The 24,687-nt window shown below is 40.1% G+C and overlaps 1 protein-coding gene across 5 annotated transcripts in view; it reads right to left on the bottom strand.

The window, feature by feature from the left end:
- The window catches only part of cd2ap (CD2-associated protein), a 105,832-nt gene that overhangs the window by 49,131 nt on the left and 32,014 nt on the right, over positions 1-24,687 (bottom strand). For all 5 annotated transcript variants that reach the window (XM_085381446.1, XM_085381447.1, XM_085381448.1 and 2 more), the window contains exons 3-9: positions 16,632-16,800; positions 13,441-13,541; positions 12,491-12,620; positions 10,793-10,971; positions 9,226-9,313; positions 1,963-2,057; positions 819-917 (exon numbers count right to left, since the gene is read on the bottom strand). In XM_085381446.1, the coding sequence (XP_085237572.1) occupies positions 819-917; positions 1,963-2,057; positions 9,226-9,313; positions 10,793-10,971; positions 12,491-12,620; positions 13,441-13,541; positions 16,632-16,800 (861 nt within the window). The remainder of the gene's footprint in view (positions 1-818; positions 918-1,962; positions 2,058-9,225; positions 9,314-10,792; positions 10,972-12,490; positions 12,621-13,440; positions 13,542-16,631; positions 16,801-24,687) is intronic.

Below are 24,687 nucleotides of genomic sequence, written 5' to 3'. Positions count from 1 at the left end.
CCATCATAGTGACTTTGCAAAGGAACTGAACAAGACTTCAGGACACAAGAGCTAAAAACAGTTTTAGAGTTGCACATGGAGATTACCTCAAATGATACGGAGACCACCACAGTGCTACATCCCTGTGGGGCTCATTCTCATGCGCAGCATTAACGTGCTGTCAGTCACCAGAATGTGATTTTCCTAAGTGTCCTGATAAGCTGATGAAGAGATGAGAGTTTGAATGACATCATATTTACTCCTCCTGATTGGTCCGTGTGAACAGAAAACAAATCAGGACTAAAACATAGTACTGCATAATTTCTTTTTCATTGGTCCAAATCAAATTGAGTTCAGGTTAAAAAACTGAATTAATTTATTGACGTTTGGTTTTAATTTATACGCACAGTATATCCACTGTGACTGGTTAATGGATGAGGGGAATGGAAAGATGATTTTATAGTAGTATATAAACACATGGGGAAGCTCAGCAAAAGGACTGAGTGCATCATGGGAAGTCCCCCAGCAGTCTAAGCCAATAGCAGCATTACTAAGGGATAGCTAAGTGTTAACTGCTCCAGCATGAAGTGAAGGAAGTAAGCCTCTAAGGATCACTCTGGATGTTTCTAAATTTTGCATCACTGCAAATATAAAGAACATATCCTTGTATCTATTTACTCTCATATTTTACACCATGAACACCACCCACCACACCCTCCTGAGTCTCACGAATCCCTCGGTTAACTTAAAGAACCTATAACAGATGATCTAGTAACGAATGACTGGGAACGTTGACTGTAGACCATAATGAGTTCATTCTGTTCTTTTTCCAATCCCACCTCTTTCTCTGCTTCAGAAATCATGACAACGAAGTTGTCAGGGAAGACGCCTTCTTTGCCTCCGACTTCGCCTCGCCACCAGCCCGGCTCTCCTGTGTCCTGTGACAGAGGCAACAGAAAACAATGAGCGGAGGCTAGCATGACATCACACGTATGTCCAATAAGGCTGTTGTTTTTTCTTTATTTAAAACTAATGTAATCTCCTTTTTGAAAAAAAAAAAAAAGAAAGAAAGTTTTTTATTACTTTGAAAACTACATAGCCTGAACCCTGACCCTACGCTATCAGGGGTCTTGGCAATAAAGGAGTCAAAGAAAATATGTAAAACAGGACAGGGAAAAACAAAAAGACCAGCTTAAAAAACAAAACAAAACTTAACTCCCTCTACTAATATGTCAAAACTTGTTTTCATTTGAATGCACTTTTCTCGTTTCACCACTAGATGGAGGCAGCTTCCCAAGAATTACAAGAAACCACGTGTTGCTTCCACTTTTCTCTCTTGCAATGCAGCTATAGGGCTGCTATGAACTCCCCACACATAAATAATTACATCCAGTTCTGAGAGCTAGGTTATAAGAGTGTAACTGGTTTGGTACAAGTCCATGCTACAGTATTGTTTGTGCGGTTGGCTGCAAAATGAAAGCAGCAATGTTCATGTTGTAGATGCATAAATGGTAAAAATGGGTGATTTCAGGCAGCATGATGATTTTATAATGTTGCTGTGAAGCAATAACTTGTATGAGGTGCTGAAAACAAAAGCAAAGAACAGTTTGTTTTTTGCCAGGCAACATAACAGTATCATCATACAACAAGCAGAAATGAAATGTTATTATTGTTAAATTACAGTGATATAATGCTTTTATATAGTGTTATATGTGCCTAAGTGCTAAGCACAAGCTATTTTAGCCTGTTGCTAAATTGCTGCTAGGCAACATTATGATATCAGATGATACACATTTAGCTGCTCAACTCCTGATCATGTGAGAAGAGTTGGTGCACACAGACATGTAACAGGATTGCACATTTCCTTTTTGCTAAAGTTCCCTTGTTCTTCACCTGTTCTTCTGCTTCACATGTTGGGTTGTGACACTGACGAAAAGGTATTTCATTACACAAGTTTACAGCATGAGTCACCTGGAGGCTTACCTTGCTCAGCACGTGTACAATATCGCCTTCATTCAGGGTGAGCTCGTCCTCGTTTGTGGCTTTGTAAGCGTACGCCACCTTACAGTACTCTTTAGCTGTGGAAACCAAAACATTGGCTTCTATTATAGATTGAAGACACAAAGAAAAATCACCAATACACTACTTTATTCAACTTGTCACCACATTTGTCTCTTTACTAAAAGACGAAAAATATTAAACAGTATCTATATTTAAAGAGCAACCTCGGGGATGTTTTCATGTTTCTCAGCCAGATAGTGTGATGTGAGAAGCATGGGGAGCCTGCCCAGTGTTCTACATCAATTTCTCACTCAATTTCTAACTCCTAGTGAGTTACATATAAAACAAAAAAATATAAACCTATAAACAAAAGCAACATGCATTGGCTAGTAGCAAACAATAACTGTCAATTTTTGTTCATATATTATTCAAAGTGAGGTGCTAAGCAAACATCATGTTGAATACATGTTGAATACGTAAAGGTAAAAAAGGAGCACATAAAAACTTTCAATAATCTCATTTACACTTATTCAGACCAACAAATATGCTAACCCTTCACCCAAAAGGCAATCGACTTTTAATCATTCATCAATCAATCTATGACAATATCTGGGGCAGGTCTGCAGGGGCAGAAGGATGAGCAGTGACCTCCCTTTCTCCACCTGCTTCCTCCAACTTTCAGACATTAACAGGCCAGCTGACAGTTACAACCTCTGTAGTTTGTCCTAGGACCTCCTCCCTGCAGGATAACACCTCGGCCTGGAGGCGTCCATCCCATCCCATCCCATTCCATCCCATCCCACTCTTTTTTGACGTGGAGGAGTAGCAGCTCCACTCCAAGCCCCTCCTGAAAGACCAAGATCGCCGCCCATCAGGAAAGCAGAGCCTAGCCACAATTCAGAAAAAGCTCATTTCTGCTTCTTTTATCCATGACCTCAAGCCAGCACCTGTCTGCTGTATATGAATGACCTGGCCAAGACAAACAGCTGAATTTGAGATTCATCACCTTTGGCAGGACTTTTCTCAGGTTTTGTGCAAGTCTCTTTTTACCTTTATTTCTTCAACAATGGGATTCTAATCATTCCTGGCATTTATTGGACACACTCGTTAAACATTCCCAGTGCCGACGGTAAAAGGATGCTCGGCTTTAATGAGCTGTCAACCATTTTCTGTAGCACAAACAAATTCCCAGCAGCTTGCCTGGGAATTTGCTCTCTGCTTGCCTGATCTGTAGATCAGGCAAGCAGAAACCTCGAAAAGGAAGTTTAGCCCATTCTTGGAAGAACTGTTTCAGCTCAGTCACATTCTCAGGATATCAAGTGTAAACAGCTACTGAGATCAATCCAGAGGATCTCTACAGGGTTTGGGCTCCAACTGAATCGCCTCGATCGGCGAAGGTTGTCGGTGATGTCATTCAGTGCTCTTACTTAGATATTTAGGGTCACTGTCCTGCTCACCTTTTAAGCCTATTAAAGATCATTCAAAATAAGAGAAAAAACAAAAACAAAAACAGCAGAGAGCACAGAACCTCAATGAAACTCAGTAACTTGTACTTGAATGACAGGGGGAATACCTGGTAGGATTGCTAAGTGACTAGAACGCTGAATGGGCCAAGCAGCTACTAGCAATACTGTTACTGTTACTTTCAAAGCAGTGTATGACAAGGCCGAGTACTATTCAATTCAATTCAATTCAATTTTATTTATATAGCGCCAAATCACAACAAAAGTTGCGTCAAGGTGCTTCATAGATACAGAGAAAAACCCAACAATCATATGACCCCCTATGAGCAAGCACTTTGGCGACAGTGGGAAGGAAAAACTCCCTTTTAACAGGAAGAAACCTCCGGCAGAACCAGGCTCAGGGAGGGGCGGCCATCTGCTGCGACCGGTTGGGGTGAGAGAAGGAAGACAGGATAAAAGACATGCTGTGGAAGAGAGACAGAGGTTAATAACAGATATGATTCAATGCAAAGAGGTCTATTAACACATAGTGAGTGAAAAAGGTGACTGGAAAGGAAAAACTCAATGAATCATGGGAATCCCTGGCAGCCTACGTCTATTGCAGCATAACTAAGGGAGGATTCAGGGTCACCTGGTCCAGCCCTAACTATATGCTTTAGCAAAAAGGAAAGTTTTAAGCCTAATCTTAAAAGTAGAGATAGTGTCTGTCTCCCGAATCCAAACTGGAAGCTGGTTCTACAGAAGAGGGGCCTGAAAACTGAAGGCTCTCCCTCCCATTCTACTTTTAAATACTCTAGGAACAACAAGTAGGCCTGCAGTGCGAGAGCGAAGTGCTCTAATAGCGTGATATGGTACTACAAGGTCATTACGATATGACGGGGCCTGATTATTTAAGATCTTGTATGTGAGGAGCAGGATTTTGAATTCAATTCTGGATTTAACAGTAAGCCAGTGAAGGGAAGCCAAAACAGGAGAAATATGCTCTCTTTCTAGTCCCTGTCAGGACTCTTGCTGCAGCATTTTGGATTAGCTGAAGACTTTTCAGCGAGTTTTTTGGACATCCTGATAATAATGAATTACAGTAGTCCAGCCTGGAAGTAATAAATGCATGAACTAGTTTTTCAGCGTCACTCTGAGACAGGATATTTCTAACTTTAGAGATGTTGCGCAAATGGAAGAACGCAGTCTTACATATTTGTTTAATATGTGCGTTGAAGGACATATCCTGGTCAAAAATGACTCCAAGGTTCCTCACAGTATTACTGGAGGCCAAGGTAATGCCATCCAGAGTAAGAATCTGGTTAGATACCATATTTCTAAGATTTTCAAGGCCGAGTACAATAACCTCAGTTTTATCTGAATTAAGAAGCAGAAAGTTAGCGGCCATCCAGGTCTTTATGTCTTTAAGACATTCCTGCAGTTTAACTAATTGTTGTGTTTTATCTGGCTTCATGGACAGATAGAGCTGGGTGTCATCTGCATAGCAGTGAAAATTTATGCTTTATGTCTTCTAATGATGCTGCCTAGGGGAAGCATGTACAGTGGGGCAAAAAAGTATTTAGTCAGCCACCGATTGTGCAAGTTCCCCCACTTAAAATGATGACAGAGTTCAGTAATTTGCACCAGAGGTACACTTCAACTGTGAGAGACAGAATGTGAAAAAAAAATCCATGAATTCATATGGTAGGATTTGTAAAGAATTTATTCGTAAATTAGGGTGGAAAATAAGTATTTGGTCACCTCAAACAAGGAAAATCTCTGGCTCTCACAGACCTGTAACGTCTTCTGTAAGAAGCTTTTCTGTCCCCCACTCGTTACCTGTATGAATGGCACCTGTTTGAACTCATCATCTGTATAAAAGACACCTGTCCACAGCCTCAAACAGTCAGACTCCAAACTCCGCCATGGCCAAGACCAAAGAGCTTTCGAAGGACACCAGGAAAAGTATTGTAGACCTGCACCAGACTGGGAAGAGTGAATCTACAATAGGCAAGCAGCTTGGTGTGAAAAAAATCAACTGTGGGAGCAATCATCAGAAAATGGAAGACATACAAGACCACTGATAATCTCCCTCGATCTGGGGCTCCACGCAAGATCTCATCCCGTGGGGTCAAAATGATCATGAGAACGGTGAGCAAAGATCCCAGAACCACACGGGGGGACCTGGTGAATGACCTGCAGAGAGCTGGGACCAAAGTAACAAAGGTCACCATCAGTAACACACTACAACGGCAGGGAATCAAATCCCGCAGTGCCAGACGTGTTCCGCTGCTGAAGCCAGTGCATGTCCAGGCCCGTCTGAAGTTTGCCAGAGAGCACATGGATGATACAGCAGAGGATTGGGAGAATGTCATGTGGTCAGATGAAACCAAAGTAGAACTTTTTGGTATAAACTCAACTCGTCGTGTTTGGAGGAAGAAGAATACTGAGTTGCATCCCAAGAACACCATACCTACTGTGAAGCATGGGGGTGGAAACATCATGCTATGGGGCTGTTTTTCTGCCAAGGGGACAGGACGACTGATCCTTGTTAAGGACAGAATGAATGGGGCCATGTATCGTGAGATTTTGAGCCAAAACCTCCTTCCATCAGTGAGAACTTTGAAGATGAAACGAGGCTGGGTCTTCCAACATGACAATGATCCAAAACACACCGCCCGGGCAACAAAGGAGTGGCTCCGTAAGAAGCATTTGAAAGTCCTGGAGTGGCCTAGCCAGTCTCCAGACCTCAACCCCATAGAAAATCTGTGGCGGGAGTTGAAAGTCCGTGTTGCTCGGCGACAGCCCCAAAACATCACTGCTCTCGAGAAGATCTGCATGGAGGAATGGGCCAAAATACCAGCTACTGTGTGTGCAAACCTGGTAAAGACCTATAGTAAACGTTTGACCTCTGTTATTGCCAACAAAGGTTATGTTACAAAGTATTGAGTTGTATTTTTGTTATTGACCAAATACTTATTTTCCACCCTGATTTACGAATAAATTCTTTACAAATCCTACCATGTGGATTCATGGATTTTTGTTCACATTTTGTCTCTCACAATTGAAGTGTACCTCTGGTGCAAATTACTGACCTCTGTCATCATTTTAGGTGGGGGAACTTGCACAATCGGTGGCTGACTAAATACTTTTTTGCCCCACTGTATAGTGTAAACAGAATTGGTCCTAGCACTGAACCCTGTGGAACTCCATAATTAACCTCAGTGTGTGAAGAGGACTCTCCATTTACATGCACAAATTGGAGTCTATTAGATAGATATGATACAAACCACTGCAGCACAGTACCTGTAATACCTACAGCATGTTCTAATCTCTCTAATAGGATATTATGGTCGACAGTATCGAATGCTGCACTAAGATCTCTGTGCTTGTCCTGCTAGACGAGTCCACTGTCAGAGGCCATAAGAAGATCATTTGTAACCTTCACTAAAGCTGTTTCTGTGCTGTGATGAACTCTGAAACCTGACTGAAACTCTTCAAATAAGCCAGATGATCAGTTAGCTGTTTGACAACTACTCTTTCAAGGATTTTTGATATGAAAGGAAGGTTGGAGATTGGCCTATAATTAGCTAAGACTGCTGGGTCTAGAGATGGCTTTTTGAGTAAAGGTTTAACTACAGCTAGCTTGAAGGCCTGTGGTACATAGCCGATTATTAGAGATAGGTTGATCATATTTAAGATCGAAGAATTAATTAATGGCAGGACTTCTTTGAGCAGTTTTGTAGGAATGGGGTCTAAAAGACACGATGGTTTGGAGGAAGTAATTATTGAAGTTAACTCAGAAAGATCAATTGGAGAAAAAGTGTCTAACTTAACATCAATGGTACTAAGAGTAGCTGTAGATAATATTACATCTGTGGGATGATTATTGGTAATTTTTTTTCTCTAATGATAAAAATTTTATTTGTGAAGAAGTTCATGAAGTCATTACTAGTTAACGTTAAAGGGATGGTTGGCTCAAAAGAGCTCTGACTTTTTGTCAGCCTGGCTACAGTGCTGAAGAGAAACCTGGGGTTGTTCTTATTTTCTTCAATCAGTGACAAATAGTAAGATGTTCTGGCTTTGCGGAGGGCTTTCTTATAAAGCAACAAACTATTTCTCCAGGCTAAATGATGATCCTCTAAATTTGTGATACGCCATTTCCTCTTCAGCTTAGGAGTTAGTCGTACGTAGTGAAGAGGTAAAATTATTAACAAAATAATCGACCTCTGTTGGAGTAGTATTCAGATAGCTGCTCTGCTCTATGTTGGTACAGGGCATTGAAGATGATAACAGTGGGTGGATTATATTCTTAAACTACCAAGTGTAAATGTGTGAACATTGGACAGAAAGCACTGACATGTAGAAAAAGTGCTTATGAATGTTATAGAATGTGCTTTGAGTGTTGTAAAACAACATGACTATTTACCATTTAACACGTTTATTAGACACACAAATATTTTAGAAAAATGCCAAAAACGTGTTTAAAACTATAGACACTATTTTGACATTTTTGGGCAATTAACATGGTCCTTATTCACACAGTGTGACCATAGAAATATTTTCATGCAACCTCCTCTGGCCTTGATAACATCTGGTATTCTGGCATTGTTTTTATGCACTTTGACAGTTTCTTTTATTAGATCCCATAGGTTAGCTGTCTGATTATCTTTGAATCCACTAAATTCCAGATTTGTTTAATAGTCCGGACTTTGACCTGGTTGGCCCATCAGTTCCAGCACTCCAGATTCCTTCTTCTGGGTCTCTGCACAGCTTTGAAGCCTGCTTGGGTCATTGTCTTATTGTTATATGAACCGACAACTGATCTGATCCTTCTGTGTCTAGTACTTAAAGCTTCAGTACATTTAATCAAACAGAATATTCAAACAAAAAGGCTATACTTTCTGTCCAAGAATGCAAGCAAATAGCTAATTTGGCATCTGAATCAAAAAATAATCATGTGCTTCATTATTTACTCTGTAAATTCATGGATAATAATAATACTAATACTTATTATTATATTTTAGCATTAAAAAAATTCAGATGAAAGCACCTGTGCATACTGGTGGATTGACCATGACAGAAGCATAAAAGGGATTTCTTACCAATACTGTTAATGTGGGACAGCTGTGGCCTAAATACTACACTGGGGGGCAGACTAATACATCTATCAGGTACTGCACGTGGCCAGGTTTACTCTGGGCTTAATGATGTACACTTAGATTCATTTCACATAGTCCTTTTTGTAGAAAGTTAAGAACCCACTGCCACCGAGAAAAACTCACCTCTACCAGATTTGTTGCAGGTTTGCTGCTTGTTAATTTTCTGAAATAATCTACAGAGGGTTACTGCATGTGGGAAATAGTTCCAACTACATCTTGTCAACAAATGCAAAGCTGCATCAGATCCACCAAAATATCAGTAGCTCACCGATATGCTGAACGCTTTAACAACATCACCAGTAATGCACTAATGCTTCATTTAGGTTCATTAATATAAACACTCTTTTTTGACTCTTTTTTGCATGGTGGCAGCTAATTGGTCAGTGCTGCTCCATACTCCTCCATAATCAATACCCCTTAGCAGAAAAGGGATGCATGTAGATCACACTTCAGATTTTACAGTAGATTTTAAGGCTTGCAATTCCACTCTGTAGACTGTTTTGAACCAAGGTTTTCAGTATTTAAAATCAATAAATCTCACAAAAAGATAAACAAAAAGACAAACATCACTCTCATACAGATCTATAGACTGGTGACAGAAATTACACTAATGCACCTGAAGTATGTTTGTAGTGTGTTACCTTTGGCTTTGCTGTCTCCATCTGCTTTCTGTGAATCTGTCGTGTTGGGAGGGGCGGGCTTTGCAGCAAGGGGTATTGATGGGATTGGCTAAAATGAAGCAAACCATACAGATGGGAATGATTTATCAGACATGAGTGGACAGTGTTTGGAGGCGCGTTGTCTGTTGAACAGTGTGTCTGAACTGAAATGAGTGGAATAATCCAAACAGCTTTCTTTCTTTTTTTTCTTTTTTTTTTTTAAAGGACATCGGATGGACTGTGTTGCTAATTATGAGATTAATAGTTACGGATCATAGGACGCAGCAGGAAAGAAGAATGACAAGTGCTTCAGTCACAGGCAAGAAAAACAGAGCATGAGGATAAAGAATCCTGAGAAATGTTTGAATGCCAGCAACAATGAGGTGCTAAAAGGAATAGGTATGAATCAGTTTTTAAGGTTTTGGGGGTTTATTTGAGTCGGGTCGGGTCGGGTCGGGTCGGGTCGGGTCGGGTCGGGGGGGGGGGGGGGGGGGGGGGGGGGGGGTCCCTAAAAGGTGCAATAAGTCAAAGTCAGACAGTAGTGTTTGAGGGATGATGAAGGTCACATGAAGATACCTGAAGCTGTGAAGAAGACTGTGGGAGAACATGTGAAATGTGGTGGTATGTAAGGAGTGGAGGAGAGTGGGGGAAGCTGAGCTAGTGATAAAGACAGAGTGTGAAAGCTGTTGTGAAGAAGAGAGAGAGAGAGGCAAAGTTTCAGAAAAACAATAAACGCTATACTAATTATTCACTGAGCTTATGCATCGAGTTGTTTATCAGGAGCAGGCTGGGATTTACTCTTTCCATATTTGAGAAAATTATACTTGACAGGTGAAGGTGAAAGTTCCGGCTTGGACTTACTGTGATGATAGCAACAAGTGTGTTCATTAAAATAAACATTAATGTAGGTATGGTCCTTCAGTGTCCACAGTAATATATGAGCCTCATGAGTGTCAGACTGAACAGAAGAGCTGACAAGCTAACATAAAAATAATCATTACAGATATGACTTGAATCACACATGGGGTGTCAACCAACAGAAACATACAGCACACTAAGATCATGTAATAATACTGTCCTAATATAATCCTATCATGGCCTGATGTTGTCAAGATATGACACAATATTTTCGCAATGTGATACTTTTAGGATAGAATATTGTGACAACATGATACTATCACAATAAGACATGATACTATTACAGTACAATACTGTCACAATATCAAGATGTGATATTATCGCAGTAATATAAGGATTTGATGTTGTTACGATATGGTTACCAGAACGAAGTCAAATAACATAAGGATACAAAACTAAACCACTTAGATACAATCCTGTCATGTCACAATAATATTATGACACACTGCCCTCAGTAATGCATGGTATTAATCAAACACTCATTCTGTGATGCTTGATACAAGGAAATCCACAATATCGTGATTTCTATAACTGCAGGAAAAATGGGGGGGGAGAAACGTGTGGCAGCTCGATTTATGGCAAGGAGCTTTTGCCTGATGTCTGCCATTACTGTGGTGTAAATCGCACTTACGTTTTCGTTCTTCTCCTCTTTGTCAGGGGTTTGCACTGAGTGCCGTTTTTTGTAAGAAGCATCTTTGAAAATATCTCCGAAGCCGACTCCTTTGATCTTCTTGGGCTGGGCAATGCCTCCGTTCCCCGGAGTGGGCAATGGTGAGGTGGGTGTGCCAATGCTTTCCGCTCCATTTCCATCTGATTGAGACAGAGTTTGAGTTAACAGGGGTTCATTTTACTATTACTGTAGTACTTTATAAGACACCAGAAGAGTCTGTTTTCAGCCGCCAGTCAGTGCTGCAACTGTGATTTACTTCTTAAACAGGGTATTCCATCTCAAATCATAGTGGGGCTTCTGCTTGACCATCACAATAATAATACTTTTAAAGTGAAATTCTTAGTTACAAAGTCAAGGAAATGCTGTTTTCATTCAACTTTCATAGTGAATTAAGCACCTATGACAAGCGGTACCATAAAAACAAAAATATCCATCAATGGTCTAATCCAAAGCCAGGGAAGATTAAAATCAGTCTCAGCTGAGCATGATTCATTTAGGAAGTGTTCAGATTAAAACTGGTCCTGACCTCTTCTCTGTTCTCTGGTCACAAATCTAACAATTGCATGCAGTGTAGATCAGTCATAGCTAGCTGGATAGTCATTTGTTCGGCTTCATTGCTAACGTTATCACTAGCAAAGTCATATCCCGGTAGAAATGCTAGTTTATCAGCTTGCCAAATTACTTCAGCAGCTAACATGATCCATGTTACTAAATTCTGTACAATATGAAATGGTGTTGATAGTTGAGCTAAGCAGCTCTGTCAGTAATGCAAAGATTTACCTTTCACAGTGACAATCAACATAAAAGGTAGTCACCCAGCTAGCTGTGGTTTAGCTACACAACATATCTGGCTTTTATAGTTTCATAAAAAACGTGTTGACTCTGCTCTCATTGTCCTACAGTACACACACACACACACACACACACACACACACACACACACACACACACACACACTCTGACTGATAGAACTTTCCTCCAATACGCTCTCATATGAAATACTTGTTTACTACTGACTGCCATCAATCTGTGGATCCTAAATTGACTTTTTTTTTAAAGAGCTTCTGTATCTCTCAGTCATAGAAGAACCGGGCAGAAGGCTTAAAAACATGCAGCTGTAGACTAAACAACTTAGCCTACTGGCTTGTTGAGGCTTGTTTCAGACGGACTGCATTCTAAACTGAACGGCTTCATTAACTGCACTTAATTCTACTAACAATGGAGTAATGACCTTTAAATACAGAAACAACACAGCTTAACTAACAAGCTCTAGATTTAGAAAATAACTAGCAGTGTTCACTGTGTCTGATGAATGTTTGCTGATGGCCAGCTGTTTGGTTGGTTTCTTTACGGCCCCTTCATTCACTGCTGGGATCATTACACTTCGGTGTGTTTTGCTGTGTAGCAGTGTGCAAAACAGTGAAAACCGAGTGATCTCCTGTTGCTTCCAACTTTCTCTGATCATTTTATTGTGGTTAAAATCATATCACACTCCTACCTCCACAGCTCTGAGGTATTTCTCCATAAACACTATTGTATAAGTGGTATTTATGGTTTATTAAATGATTAGCACACTGACTAAAGACAAATTACACAAAGTTAGTAAATTCAAATCCAAATGTTTTTAAATTCAGCTGCACCCTTTTTTAAAATTTTTACCAGTGTCATCTGCTCTGCTGGTGTCATTGGACTCTCCGATGTCTCCCATGGGCTCCAGCTCTTTGACAAAGTTGGAGGGAAAAATGCCTGATTTACCATTCAAGGTGCCGCTCCACCAGCCCTCTTCTACCTGTGCACATGTCAAATAAAGCAATCAGTCCTGATTGTGTAGAGAGATTGAGAGGTTCAGTCAGAACATTCTGATGCCATGAGGGCAACAAGAAAGGTCCAAAGGAAAAGTGAAAAACTTTTCCCACAGCACAACCACTGACATCTCTCACTTGCCAAAACGTGTCTGCACTGCAAAACCATAACATTCATGTAACACTACACCTATACACAAGGAAGCAGTTAGACTAAAAAATATCTTCAATGGGGCCTGGTGTCTGTGAAGGTTCTCAGTCATCCAGGTCCTCGTAGTCAAAGGAGCTTGCAAAGAAAAGCGTCTGGACTTCTTTAAGTTACTTGAAGACGTTTCACCTCTCATTGGACATAGATGGCTTCAAGCCATCTATGTCCACTGTGAGCAACCATCTTTGAACAGAGGCGGTGGTTTACGACACCAACTCTCTGCCATCTATAATCCAGTTTTGAGATCCCTTCCCAGACGCCTTAACGCCCACTCACATCCTGGGCCATCTGATCCCAGGAATTCGCATGATAAGGTGGGGCCAGGTTTCACAATGAACTCACCCGAAACTCTGGCTGATTGGGACCCACACCCAGTTTCACACCTTGGCTCAGGCGATTAGAGGATCATCAGGGGGTCCTTTTGTCCCTCTGTGGGGGGATACTCCCACTAGGTTTATATCTGGGACTCTCCATCATTTGACCTTAGAACTGAAGAAGCTTCTCGGATGAGAGGTGAAACGTCTTCAAGTAACTTAAAGAAGTCCAGACGCTTTTCTTTGCAAGCTCCTTTGACAATGCGGCCTGGTTTTTCACAGTACCTCTTCAGTGATCTCTACGATGTTTCCAACTTTCAGCTCCAGCTCGTCTTCGTTCTGCGGTTGATACTCAAATAGCACCTTGCACTGTCTCTTCTTAGGCTCTGAGAAGAAGAAGAAAAAAAGCAGACCTGCGTTTGCTGTTTGTAAACCTGCACGTCTGCAACGTAAAAGTAAGCGATGCAGGAAAGCAACAAAGGCATGGATCCAGCCAGTGGGATGGCCTTTAATGAAAAGCTCGCTCATAAGAAACTCTTCTACAAGGTGATCATACAGCATGAAGTAGCCCCGCCCTATTGATCAAGCAGAGCTGTGCAGAATATTCAAAGAATATGGATATTCACATAGGTCATTTAGTGAAATGTTTTTAATCAACCTTAGAATTCTTATTTTTTTCCTAGAAAATATAACTTCTAATAGAAAGGTGCTGCTAGTAGCATTAGCCTTTATTTAATAAACGAATGGTTTAACCAACTTACTGACAGTATGCAACATTTTAGAGTTTAAATTACCGTTTATGATTATACATTTAACTGTCTTTTAAGATACCAAGTAATCATTGATTCAAATAGTCCAGTACATTGGCCAATATTTTATATGAGACTATCCTCATAACGGTTGTATTTGTTTGTTCTGCTTTTATTTACTTGTTTACACTCTTGCCCAACTGTCTTCTGTGTTTGTGACATCATTTATATGTTATAAATGCAGCTCAGCAAACAGCCAATATTGGCTAATAACAACCAACCATGGATAAAGAAATCAGTCAAGCTCATATGAATTTGTGTTCTTGGCATCACAAAAAGTATCAAAACTATAAAGCCCAAAGACTGTATATCAAAGACAATGTAGCAACTGTGACCTCACACACTGGGTTTTATTTTTTAAAGCTGGAGCCTTCTCCATCTTCTCCAGGCGTGACAAGGGGAGGATCATACTGAGAACTGAGAACCCAAAGGATATGGCACACTCAGCTAGTCAACTCAATCAGAAGGTGGGTCTATCCTATTCTCTACCACATTACTTTCTGACCTCGTGCTCTCCCTGCCTGCTCTGTGTAGCTCGATGTGGTTGGACACTGAATAATATCATGAATTCAGTTAGGCCATGCATGCCATCTCCCTCTGGCTCATATGTCGTTACACTGAGTTCACTGTGGTTGCAGAGCAGGACAAGGACTACAAGCAGCACAATATAAACTCCAACAACATAAACAACCCTCTGTCACAAAAAGAACCCAAAGAATACAGATTTATTTTCTATTACAGTTTTTCAATTTATAATAAATCAAAATCGGAATAAGAACAAAAAAGTGGAAATAGATTGAGCTCTACGCTTGTTTCTAATTCATTTTAATTCACCACTCAGTAAATGAAACCTTGATGGGTCAGCTGGCACAAGCATTTCAGCTTTACTTAAACTACTTCAAGGTTTTCAATATCAGTGTCTCAGGGCCTTTTTGAAAGAATGACCTAAACAGGTGGATGCATCGACGCAGTCTCTTCTTAGTGCTCTGAGGCTGCCTTTACCTGCCTGTAACATAGAGCTGGGCGATAGAACGATAACGATATGTATCGCGATATAACTTTTACTCGATAGAGAAATTAAGCTATCGCGATAGACCTCGCCGCTCTTGTCCTCTTAAAAAAAAAGGTCAGCCGATCCAAATTAAGTAGCGCAGAGCCGAACCATCAGCGTCACGTCGCGTGACTTGTTACGTACAGCACAAGTGCCAAGCCGCACGTGTGTTTGTTTGGGAAGCAGCCAGCGGGTAATGGAGCCAGCGCGTAATGGAGGAAATGAGTGTGCCGACTAGAAAAATCAACCGAGCGTGACCGAAGAGAAAACAGATGATGGTTCCAATGCCGGAGAGATTGTCGAACGGAAGAGCCAAAGAAGTTCCGTAGTGTGAAGGTATTTCGGCTATTTCATGTCTGACAAAAAACAGAGTAGCGTGCACTGTAAATTGTGCCGAAAGCAAGTCTGGAAATACAATAAACTGGTGCATGCGTCACACTGTGCGCCACGTTATTGTTTCGGTGAAATGAATTTCTACAATACTGTTACTGTTAATTCTACTCTCTGCAGTGTTTAAATGCTTACATATACACACAGTTACTGTCCGTCCACACATACGACTCTGTTCTGCTTCTATGCCCCAGCTTTGTTTACTTTTTCCCACCGAGGCTTCTAGACTTCTGATTGGCCAACATTTCTGCACGGTTAGGAATCTAGCGCCACCTGCTGCTTTGGCATGTTCATAGCAGCGTTTTCCTTCATTTCTGCCTTTATGTGTGGACGGGATTATTTTTTAAAACAAAAACGGAAAATCTCCGTTTTCAAAAATACCCGTGTACGTGTGGACGTAGCCTCAGTCTCTGACTGGAAGCGCTAATTCGTCATTCGGCTTTTGTCAGACTAAAGTAACTGTTAAAACTGTTTGAAAAGCTCAGCTATACAACAAGGAGAGATTGAGAATTTCCTTTTAGTTCTCAGTTTATTTGATACTGACAAAAGTTAGTCAGTTTTGTCTGTTCTTCTGCAAAACAAACTAAGATTTATTTTTAGAATTAATACTTTGTTTCTAAGTGGAATTGACAATTTAGTAGTCTGTTTCATTTGTTCTATTTTGAAACTTAAACGCTTTAGCGGCTGCCTTTTGTGTAGTTTGCAATATTTGCCTTTATTTATCTGAAAAAGTCTCATGTTCCTTAAGTACATCTACCCTGTTGAACTTATTATGGGAAATAAATATTTAAATAAAAACAAGCTGCTGATTATTTCACATTTTACTTGTGAGCAACGGCACATTTAAATCTTACAAATATAGTTATTTGGCTTATATCGTGATAGATATCGTTATCGCCTGAAATGAAAAAAAACATATCGTGATATGAAAAAATCTCATATCGCCCAGCTCTACTGTAATATGGACACTTTGAGCTCTCCACTCAGAAGAATAGATAGATACATGCAGAAGACAAAGATCTGTATTCAGTTAAAGACCTCTGAGCGAAACGAGACACGGTGAAGATGTGGAACGTACAGCTGAAATAATAAAAGGAAGCATCAACTTCTCTTAACCTGCCAGATGCTACATGAACAAGTTTTACCAGAAGTCCACGTCCTGGACACCAAGCACTTTAAAGTCTCATTCCCTCCAAACATTCAAACACCAAACTCGGGCTCCTTACTCTTTGAAGCTGCGGGCACTGGTGGCTGGAAGGCACCGGTCGGGATGCCAAGAGTGCTTATTCTCTGGACCAGGCCGGCCACGTTCCCCACCTTCTCTCTCTTCTGAGGCTGCTCTTCCTTTGGCTCATCTGCTGTTTGACTGCCCTCTTTAGGGTCCTTTTTCAGTTCCTATGAATACATATACAAACACATACATACATACATATATACATAAATGAGTAACAATCACACACCAAGGCAGTTGGTAGTAAGTGGGAAGCATTTCTTCACACCAAGTTTAAGTAATAATCTAGTACTTCACTACTTAGAGATCAACAAACTGAAGCCATTTTGTAGGTGTCTGCTTATGAATTTTACAACAATCCACTGTTTATTAAACGGAACTTCTTGAGCTTTTCTTCATTTCCTGTTACATAAATGTTGTTACGTTGGTAGACATTGTTGTTGTAGATGGCCAAAGTTTCAAATAATGAGGTCCGCATATGAACAAGTAAATCCTGTGAGACAAGACCTCAGGTCAAACACATAGTTTCACACAGTTTTTTTTCCTGCTATTGGAAGCAGGCATTGCTAATATGATCTCCTCACAGATGTGCCACCCATGTTCTATTCAAATCAGTTTACAACTTTACAAGGAGCAGCCATCAGGAAAAAAAAAATATGAAGGAAGTAGGGCTGCTCAATTAATCAAATTTTAATCTAAATTACGATCTCGGCTTTCAACGATCATTAAAAATGACTGAGCCGATTATTAGCACCTCCCTCGTGCTTTACTCTCGCGCTGCTCCGTGTGGCAAATCAAGCGCGCCTCTCTGCGTTTCGAACACACATCACAACAATAAAGAGGACTCGAGGGAAGCTCGGAAAGCTAAGTAGAAGTTATTTAGAGAGAATAGGATAATGGCTGCTAAAGAAAGAATGCCGTTGGTTGAAAAGAGAGATAAAACGACTTCAGTGGTGTGGAAACATTATGGGTTTGCAGAGTCAGACGTGGATTAAGTAGACATAGTGTGTAAACTTTGCTACGGTGTCGTGGCTGCACCATGGAGCAACACTACAAATTGACATACCTCAATGTCAGTTTGATGCAATTGTGCATTGTGTGGCTACACAGCTTGCCTTGGTGTTTGGTTATTTGTATGCATAAATATTATGCAGTAATATATGCTGCCATCTTCTGTTTCAGTCCATTATTACACTCTTAAATCCTACTACTTATTCCTGCATCTTATGTGATTTTACAAAGCTTCAAACGATTTTGAGAGAGAGAGAGAGAGAGAGAGAGAGAGAGAGAGAGAGAATCAAATGGAAATGTACTCATGGCCAAGATTTTATTTACTAAAATAGAAGTTTAAAATCTGAACTCAATGGAATTCTCTTAATTTCTTTTCTTCTCCTTCTTACTGCAGCAAAAAAAAAAAAAAAAAAAAAAAAAAATATCACAGTTTGGCCATTTAAACAGCTTCTGAATGTGTTCTGAAAAACTCTCAACATACAGAACCCATGGATGTGAGCCACGCAGGATGAAAGCGGCTGAGACAGTTCCAGTGTCACCGAAAGGGACAATAAGACATTAGGTTCCATTAGGTGGAAATAAAAGAAGAAAAAAAACAAACAAAAAACAGTGTGTCAGTTTCACACAACATAAGGGGAACTGAAACGTAATCTAAAATGTTCAACGTGAAACCATAAGTATGGAAACCAGTATCAGCCTGCAAAGTAAGACTGTACTACTTACAGCTGAATGTAGCAATTGCTAATGATCCCAACCACGCCACACAGTCGGGCTATAAAACAGCTGCCACATTCTGCCTGCCTGGGAAATTCCCTGACAACAGCACGAAGTCCCGGTCACACCTTCACTAAATACTGTCACGAGTGCACAGATGAAGGGACACTAGCCAGCATGCTGAGTAACATTGCTTAGAGTTTTCAATGTATTGTACCATTTATCGCAAGAAGTACTGAGGTGTAAACTGGTAACGAGTCAGAACGTTTTAACAACAACTGCAGATCATCACCAAACAACTACTACTACACCAACAACAAATGCACCAACAAAGACTTTTGTTTTACTAAAGCATACTGAATCTCTGATCCACCTCTTAGTGTGTGTACAGGTGGCATTATTTCAAATGACAGCATCTGGGCCTTAAAACTGAAGCCAGCATAGAAACGCAGAGAGGAGGTAGCGGATCCAAAAGCAGCTCAATTCCCAAACACTTAGTAAAGTTAAAACTTTAAAGCATTAAAAAGCAGGGCACCAGTCACAGCTTCTCTATATAATCGAGTCTGTGCATGAAGTATGTCAGGCCAGTTGATTGTGCAGCAAATACAAACAGAGGACTAAATTATTGCAAAATTTGACTCTGCGCTGCGGTTGATGAAAACAATTCTGTTTTTCCTCTTCTCTCTTGGTGCTTAAATTTGAACCAATGAGTCTTTCACAGAAAAACCCCCGCAACAGAAGCTTAAGTGTGATCACACTTTTAAAGTTCATCAAAGCTTCAATGCACCAACTTCCCACATTTAACATAAATGAAAGCAACTTAACTGTTCGGAGGAGTTTGGACTGTCCTTGGTGGGACTGATCTGGAGACCGCCACCCCACAGGACTTTAAAGCTGTGCTGGTTAAAGAGTGAACAGTTCACCACATGCTTCCTGGTGCACAGACACTCACTTTACTATTCTGCAGAAGAGGAAGCCCAGCTGTGTGTCTGCCTCAAAATATATATACATTTTTAAAAAAGTTTCAGCTCCAGCAAGCTGAGATATGACAAATGGAAGAAATGAACACGATGTACGCTGCTTCAACAACACCTCTCCTCTGACCTCTGCTGAGAACTTAAAATATGTGACCTCACACAGCCAGAGTATTAATTTGAGGGTTTGTTTTTTTTTTTTTTTACATTCACTGTATGAACAAACATCTTCCTCCAGCAAAATCAGCCATCCAAGCAGCCGTCTCTGTGCACTTTCGTCTACTCAACAACTCTTACAGATGCTGCACTGAGTGCACAAGTTTGAATTTATTTAGGATTTTTTCTAATCCACAAAGGGTCACAATTATTGGGTGGCTGTGGCTCAGGAGGTAGACAATCAAATCAGAAGGTCGATGGTTTGATCTCCGGCTCCCATAGTCTTGCATGGCCAAGTATACTTCAAAATACTAAACCCTAGGTTGTCCCAATCAATCATTGTGTGAGTGCATGTGTCAATTCAAGGACACATCCGGGCTTAAAAGGAAGTGCTGGTATAAATGTGTGAATGGGTGAATGAAGCATGTAGCAGAAATCGAGTAGAGAGTAGAAAAGTGCTATAAAAGTACAGTCCATTCAACATTATACATAGATTTGGTAATATGCATACATCCACACAAATATTTAGTTTGACCAAAGGCTTTTGCTAAGCATCAAGTTTCTGACACAATTCTGGCTGGATATCTGAGCACTCTCCTTGGCTGCACTCAATTAAATTGGAGGCCTGGACCCCAATTTGTAAGTATAGGACGCAAATGTTGAAAAAGGTTGAGGTCGGGGCCTTGGGAAGATGATTCCAGAAACCAGTTTTGACATGCGTTTGGAATCATTGATGTGTTGGAATGTCCCAGTTATGTACAAGTTTCAACCACCCCTCTGTTAATTTCAAGCAAAGTTGAAGAATTGGAAGGTAGTCCTCCATTATTCCATCCACTCTGTGCAAAGCAAAACAGTCCGAGAGCATAATCCTACCACCTCCATGCTTGACAGTAAGTACAGTGTTCTTAGGTCTGAAACCCTCCTATCATTGTTTCCAAATAGCTCAATCTTTGTCCTGTCTGAATATAAAACATTTCTCGAGAAGGCATTTGTCTGTCTATGTGGGAAATTGCAAATTGTTGATTTTGGAGTAGAGTCTTCCTTCCTGGACGGCAACCCTCAGCCCATGGCTATGAAAAGCTTACTCAATATGCAAACCAATTTCCTCTCATCTGAGGATGACAGTTTTCCAAAGTCTACAAGAAGACCCAAACAAACATTTACTTATGTCCAGTTGTGTCCAACGGATAATCTTGCAGTTGTTAGAAAATGCCTTTGAAATGGCTGTCCAAAAGCCCCAACCTCAATCCTATTGAATATTCCTATGCCACCAAACCAACCAATTTAAATGAACTGCGTTAATTTTTCCCAAAACGTGTAGTCAAATATCCAACCAGCATTGTGTCAAAAGCTTGTCGATGGCATCTGATCAAGTTGCAACTTGCAAAGGGACATTAAACCAAATATTACTGGGATTTAAGTATATATTTGACCCTCTGCAATAAATAAATTCTAAGCTGTGAACCCACTGCGAAGGTCATTGAAAGCCCAAAATTTCCATGGCATTCATGCCTGTGATGAGTGTACATAGAATTTTGAACTTTAATTCTCAGCTGTAGACTGTCAACAAATATTTTACATTTCCTTATACAATTGACTTAAAAACAAAAATAATGCATAGATTGATTTTAACTAGAAAAGAATTTCCTGATTGTGAAATTCATAGATTATGGTAACATTTTAAAAAGAAAAAAAAGGAATCAATGAGTCTATTTGTTGTAAGTAATCGTTTTTGTGTCAGGAAAACAGTGTTTTTAATCTATGAGCTGAATTTAAATGACTTTCAGCTCATTATCAGACAGTCTTAACGCATTTATCCAAAATGAAACCATTGCTATCAGTAAATGTTACAGACACTTGTGACCATAATTGACTGTCAATAAGTCCTTCCCAATGAAGACAATGAGTTTCAAAAAAGTTAATACTGCGAGAAGCTGCCAACAGATAGGTATCAGCTAGCTAGTACAATGTAACCTAAAAGTCTGAGACCATACAGTTGTATTCCATTTACAAAAACACAAACACTTTCAGAGCCTGAAACATTTAAACCAGTAAAACCAGGAGAAAGTGAATAACTGGAAGAGAGAAGCTTCCAAACCCTTCACTACCCATACACAAAAAATGATCAATTACAAAATTCCTTAAAGCATTCCCATTATTGTGAGAGTCTTTCATTTAGCCAACTTCCTTACCATGCCTCAGTTTCACATCCCTCCGATCACACAAGTATGACTCCAATTAAAGGGAGGAGGAAGAAGAAATGCAATAAGTCATACCACTGTTATGTCATAAGGAGCAAAGTTCAACAGCCAGCAGGCTCCATAGAGGATTAAATACCTGAGCACAGTGACTAGACCAGGCTGATTAGCAGATTACCTATCACTACATTAGAGCTGGGCGATAGAACGATAACGATATGTATCGCGATAGACCTCGCTGCTCTTGTCCTCTTAAAAAAATAAATAAATAAAAAAATAAAAAAAGGTCAGCCAATCCAAATTAAGTAGCGCAGAGCCGAAACAATCACAGCCGCAGCGTCACGTCGCGTGACTTGTTACGTACAGCACAAGTGCCAAGCCGCACGTGTGTTTGTTTGGGAAGCAGCCAGCGGGTAATGGAGCCAGCGCGTAATGGAGGAAATGAGTGTGCCGACTAGAAAAATCAACCGAGCGTGACCGAAGAGAAAACAGATGATGGTTCCAATGCCGGAGAGATTGTCGAACGGAAGAGCCAAAGAAGTTCCGTAGTGTGAAGGTATTTCGGCTATTTCATGTCTGACAAAAAACAGAGTAGCGTGCACTGTAAATTGTGCCGAAAGCAAGTCTGGAAATACAATAAACTGGTGCATGCGTCACACTGTGCGCCACGTTATTGTTTCGGTGAAATGAATTTCTACAATACTGTTACTGTTAATTCTACTCTCTGCAGTGTTTAAATGCTTACATATACACACAGTTACTGTCCCTCCACACATACGACTCTGTTCTGCTTCTATGCCCCAGCTTTGTTTGCTTTTTCCCACCGAGGCTTCTAGACTTCTGATTGGCCAACATTTCTGCACGGTTAGGAATCTAGCTCCACCTGCTGCTTTGGCATGTTCATAGCAGCGTTTTCCTTCATTTCTGCCTTTATGTGTGGACGGGATTATTTTTTAAAACGAAAACAAAAAATCTCCGTTTTCAAAAATACCCGTGTACGTAGCCTCAGTCTCTGACTGGAAGCGCTAATTCGTCATTCGGCTTTTGTCAGACTGAAGTAACTGTTAAAACTGTTTGAAAAGCTCAGCTATACAACAAGGAGAGATTGAGAATTTCCTTTTAGTTCTCAGTTTATTTGATATTGACAAAAGTCAGTTTTGTCTGTTCTTCTGTAAAACAAACTAAGATTTATTTTTAGAATTAATATTTTGTTTCTAAGTGGAATTGACAGTTTAGTCTGTTTCGTTTGTTCTATTTTGAAACTTAAACGCTTTAGCGGCTGCCTTTTGTGTAGTTTGCAATATTTGCCTTTATTTATCTGAAAAAGTCTCATGTTCCTTAAGTACATCTACCCTGTTGAACTTATTATGGGAAATAAATATTTAAATAAAAACAAGCTGCTGATTATTTCACATTTTACTTGTGAGCAATGGCACATTTAAATCTTACAAATATAGTTATTTGGCTTATATCGTGGTATATATTGTTATCGCCTGAAATGAAAAAAACATATCGTGATATGAAAAAAATCTCATATCGCCCAGCTCTACACTACATAGGATTGTGTGATGGTGGGGAGAGGAGAGAAGAGGGCAGCAGTTCAGGGACTCATTTTCAGTGCATTAGCTGTGCAGAAGGAGAAGCAGTCAGATGCAGACAGCACGAATAAGTAATAAAAGGTGAGTGAGCTACATTAAAACCACAGAGCTGACTGACGGCTAATCCACAGCTGTGAATTAGCTGTGTGTGAATGTGTGAATGACTGAATGTAGTGTAAAGCGCTTTGGGGTCCATAGAGACTAAGTAAAGTGCTATACAAATACAGGCCATTTACTACTAGTAGCAGCATCACCCAAATCCAACAGCAAAAGGTTGACCACTAGCATTAATCAACCAATTTAAGCCCTCGCTAAATCAGAGGCCACTTTCATCGTTCACAGTCCAAGCTCATTCATAATGACAAGCCACAATAGGAAATTCTCTATTGGAAACCAACTGTATCCGGGCTGATCACCCTAATTTGATTCAGCAATGTAAAGTGTGCCAAAAATTGGCTCAAAAAGCAAGTTATCCCAATACATAGTAGGTGGGCAGAAAACAATACTCTTGGCTCTCCAACCATTCTTTAAACGCCTCTGAGTTTATCTTTGCCAAAATGCCAGAAAGTTGCTGTGCTATCAAATGCACTAAGCAGCACTTGTTTATTGGTGGCTGTAAATTCATTGGCTCATTCAAACTGTGGGAATGATTTACCCGACCACTGGAGAAATACTCAGTGAGCTTTACTATTATCATGCGACATTAATGTAATAAATTAACATTAGTGGAACTTTCCAGACACTACACTGTGAAAACCCAAGTCAAGAAAATGTAAGATCATTATGTGGCAATTTGTTTAAGCTATCTATGTAGCACTTTTGCTTTATTTCTATATTAAAATGTCTAGTTTTACTGCATTACGAAGCATCTTTATAGCCAAGTTTTAGCCTCCATGGAGAGTCCCTGGCCCCATTAGCAGTTGTATGATGGGTACATTTTGTAATTTATTATTTACCTTAAGATTAATTTTGATCCTGTCAAAAGGCTTAAAGGCAAGGGAGAGCCGTTTAGAGTTACAGGATTGCTAGTGGAGGCCCAGATAACAGTTAGCTGTTCACTAGACAACTTAACTGTGTTCGACCCATTGGCAATATCTTAGAAATATTATGGCTACATACTATTTTATATTGCAGTATTACAACTATCTGATAAACACCACTAATTAACAGACAAGTATTGTTGTGTTACAGAAACGGTTTGGAAAATGGTTGAGGCTGAAAAAACTGGTTACATTGTATCTTTTATATACAGGTTATACTGTGTTATCAGTGTGTGCTTTAGATTTGAAGTAGTGTTTACGCTTTAAGAATGACTTTGCAATTGGCAGTTCCTACATTTCACTGTTAAAGCAGCACAAAATTATCTCTCAAAGAAAGGTCATCATAGACCGGACACAGCT

Source organism: Rhamphochromis longiceps, linkage group LG15 (genome assembly GCF_057381845.1).
Source record: "Rhamphochromis longiceps isolate RC_006_pf linkage group LG15, R_longiceps_female_GT1.1, whole genome shotgun sequence".
Taxonomy (NCBI): domain Eukaryota; kingdom Metazoa; phylum Chordata; class Actinopteri; order Cichliformes; family Cichlidae; genus Rhamphochromis; species Rhamphochromis longiceps.
This window is presented reverse-complemented; position numbering and strand designations above follow the sequence as displayed.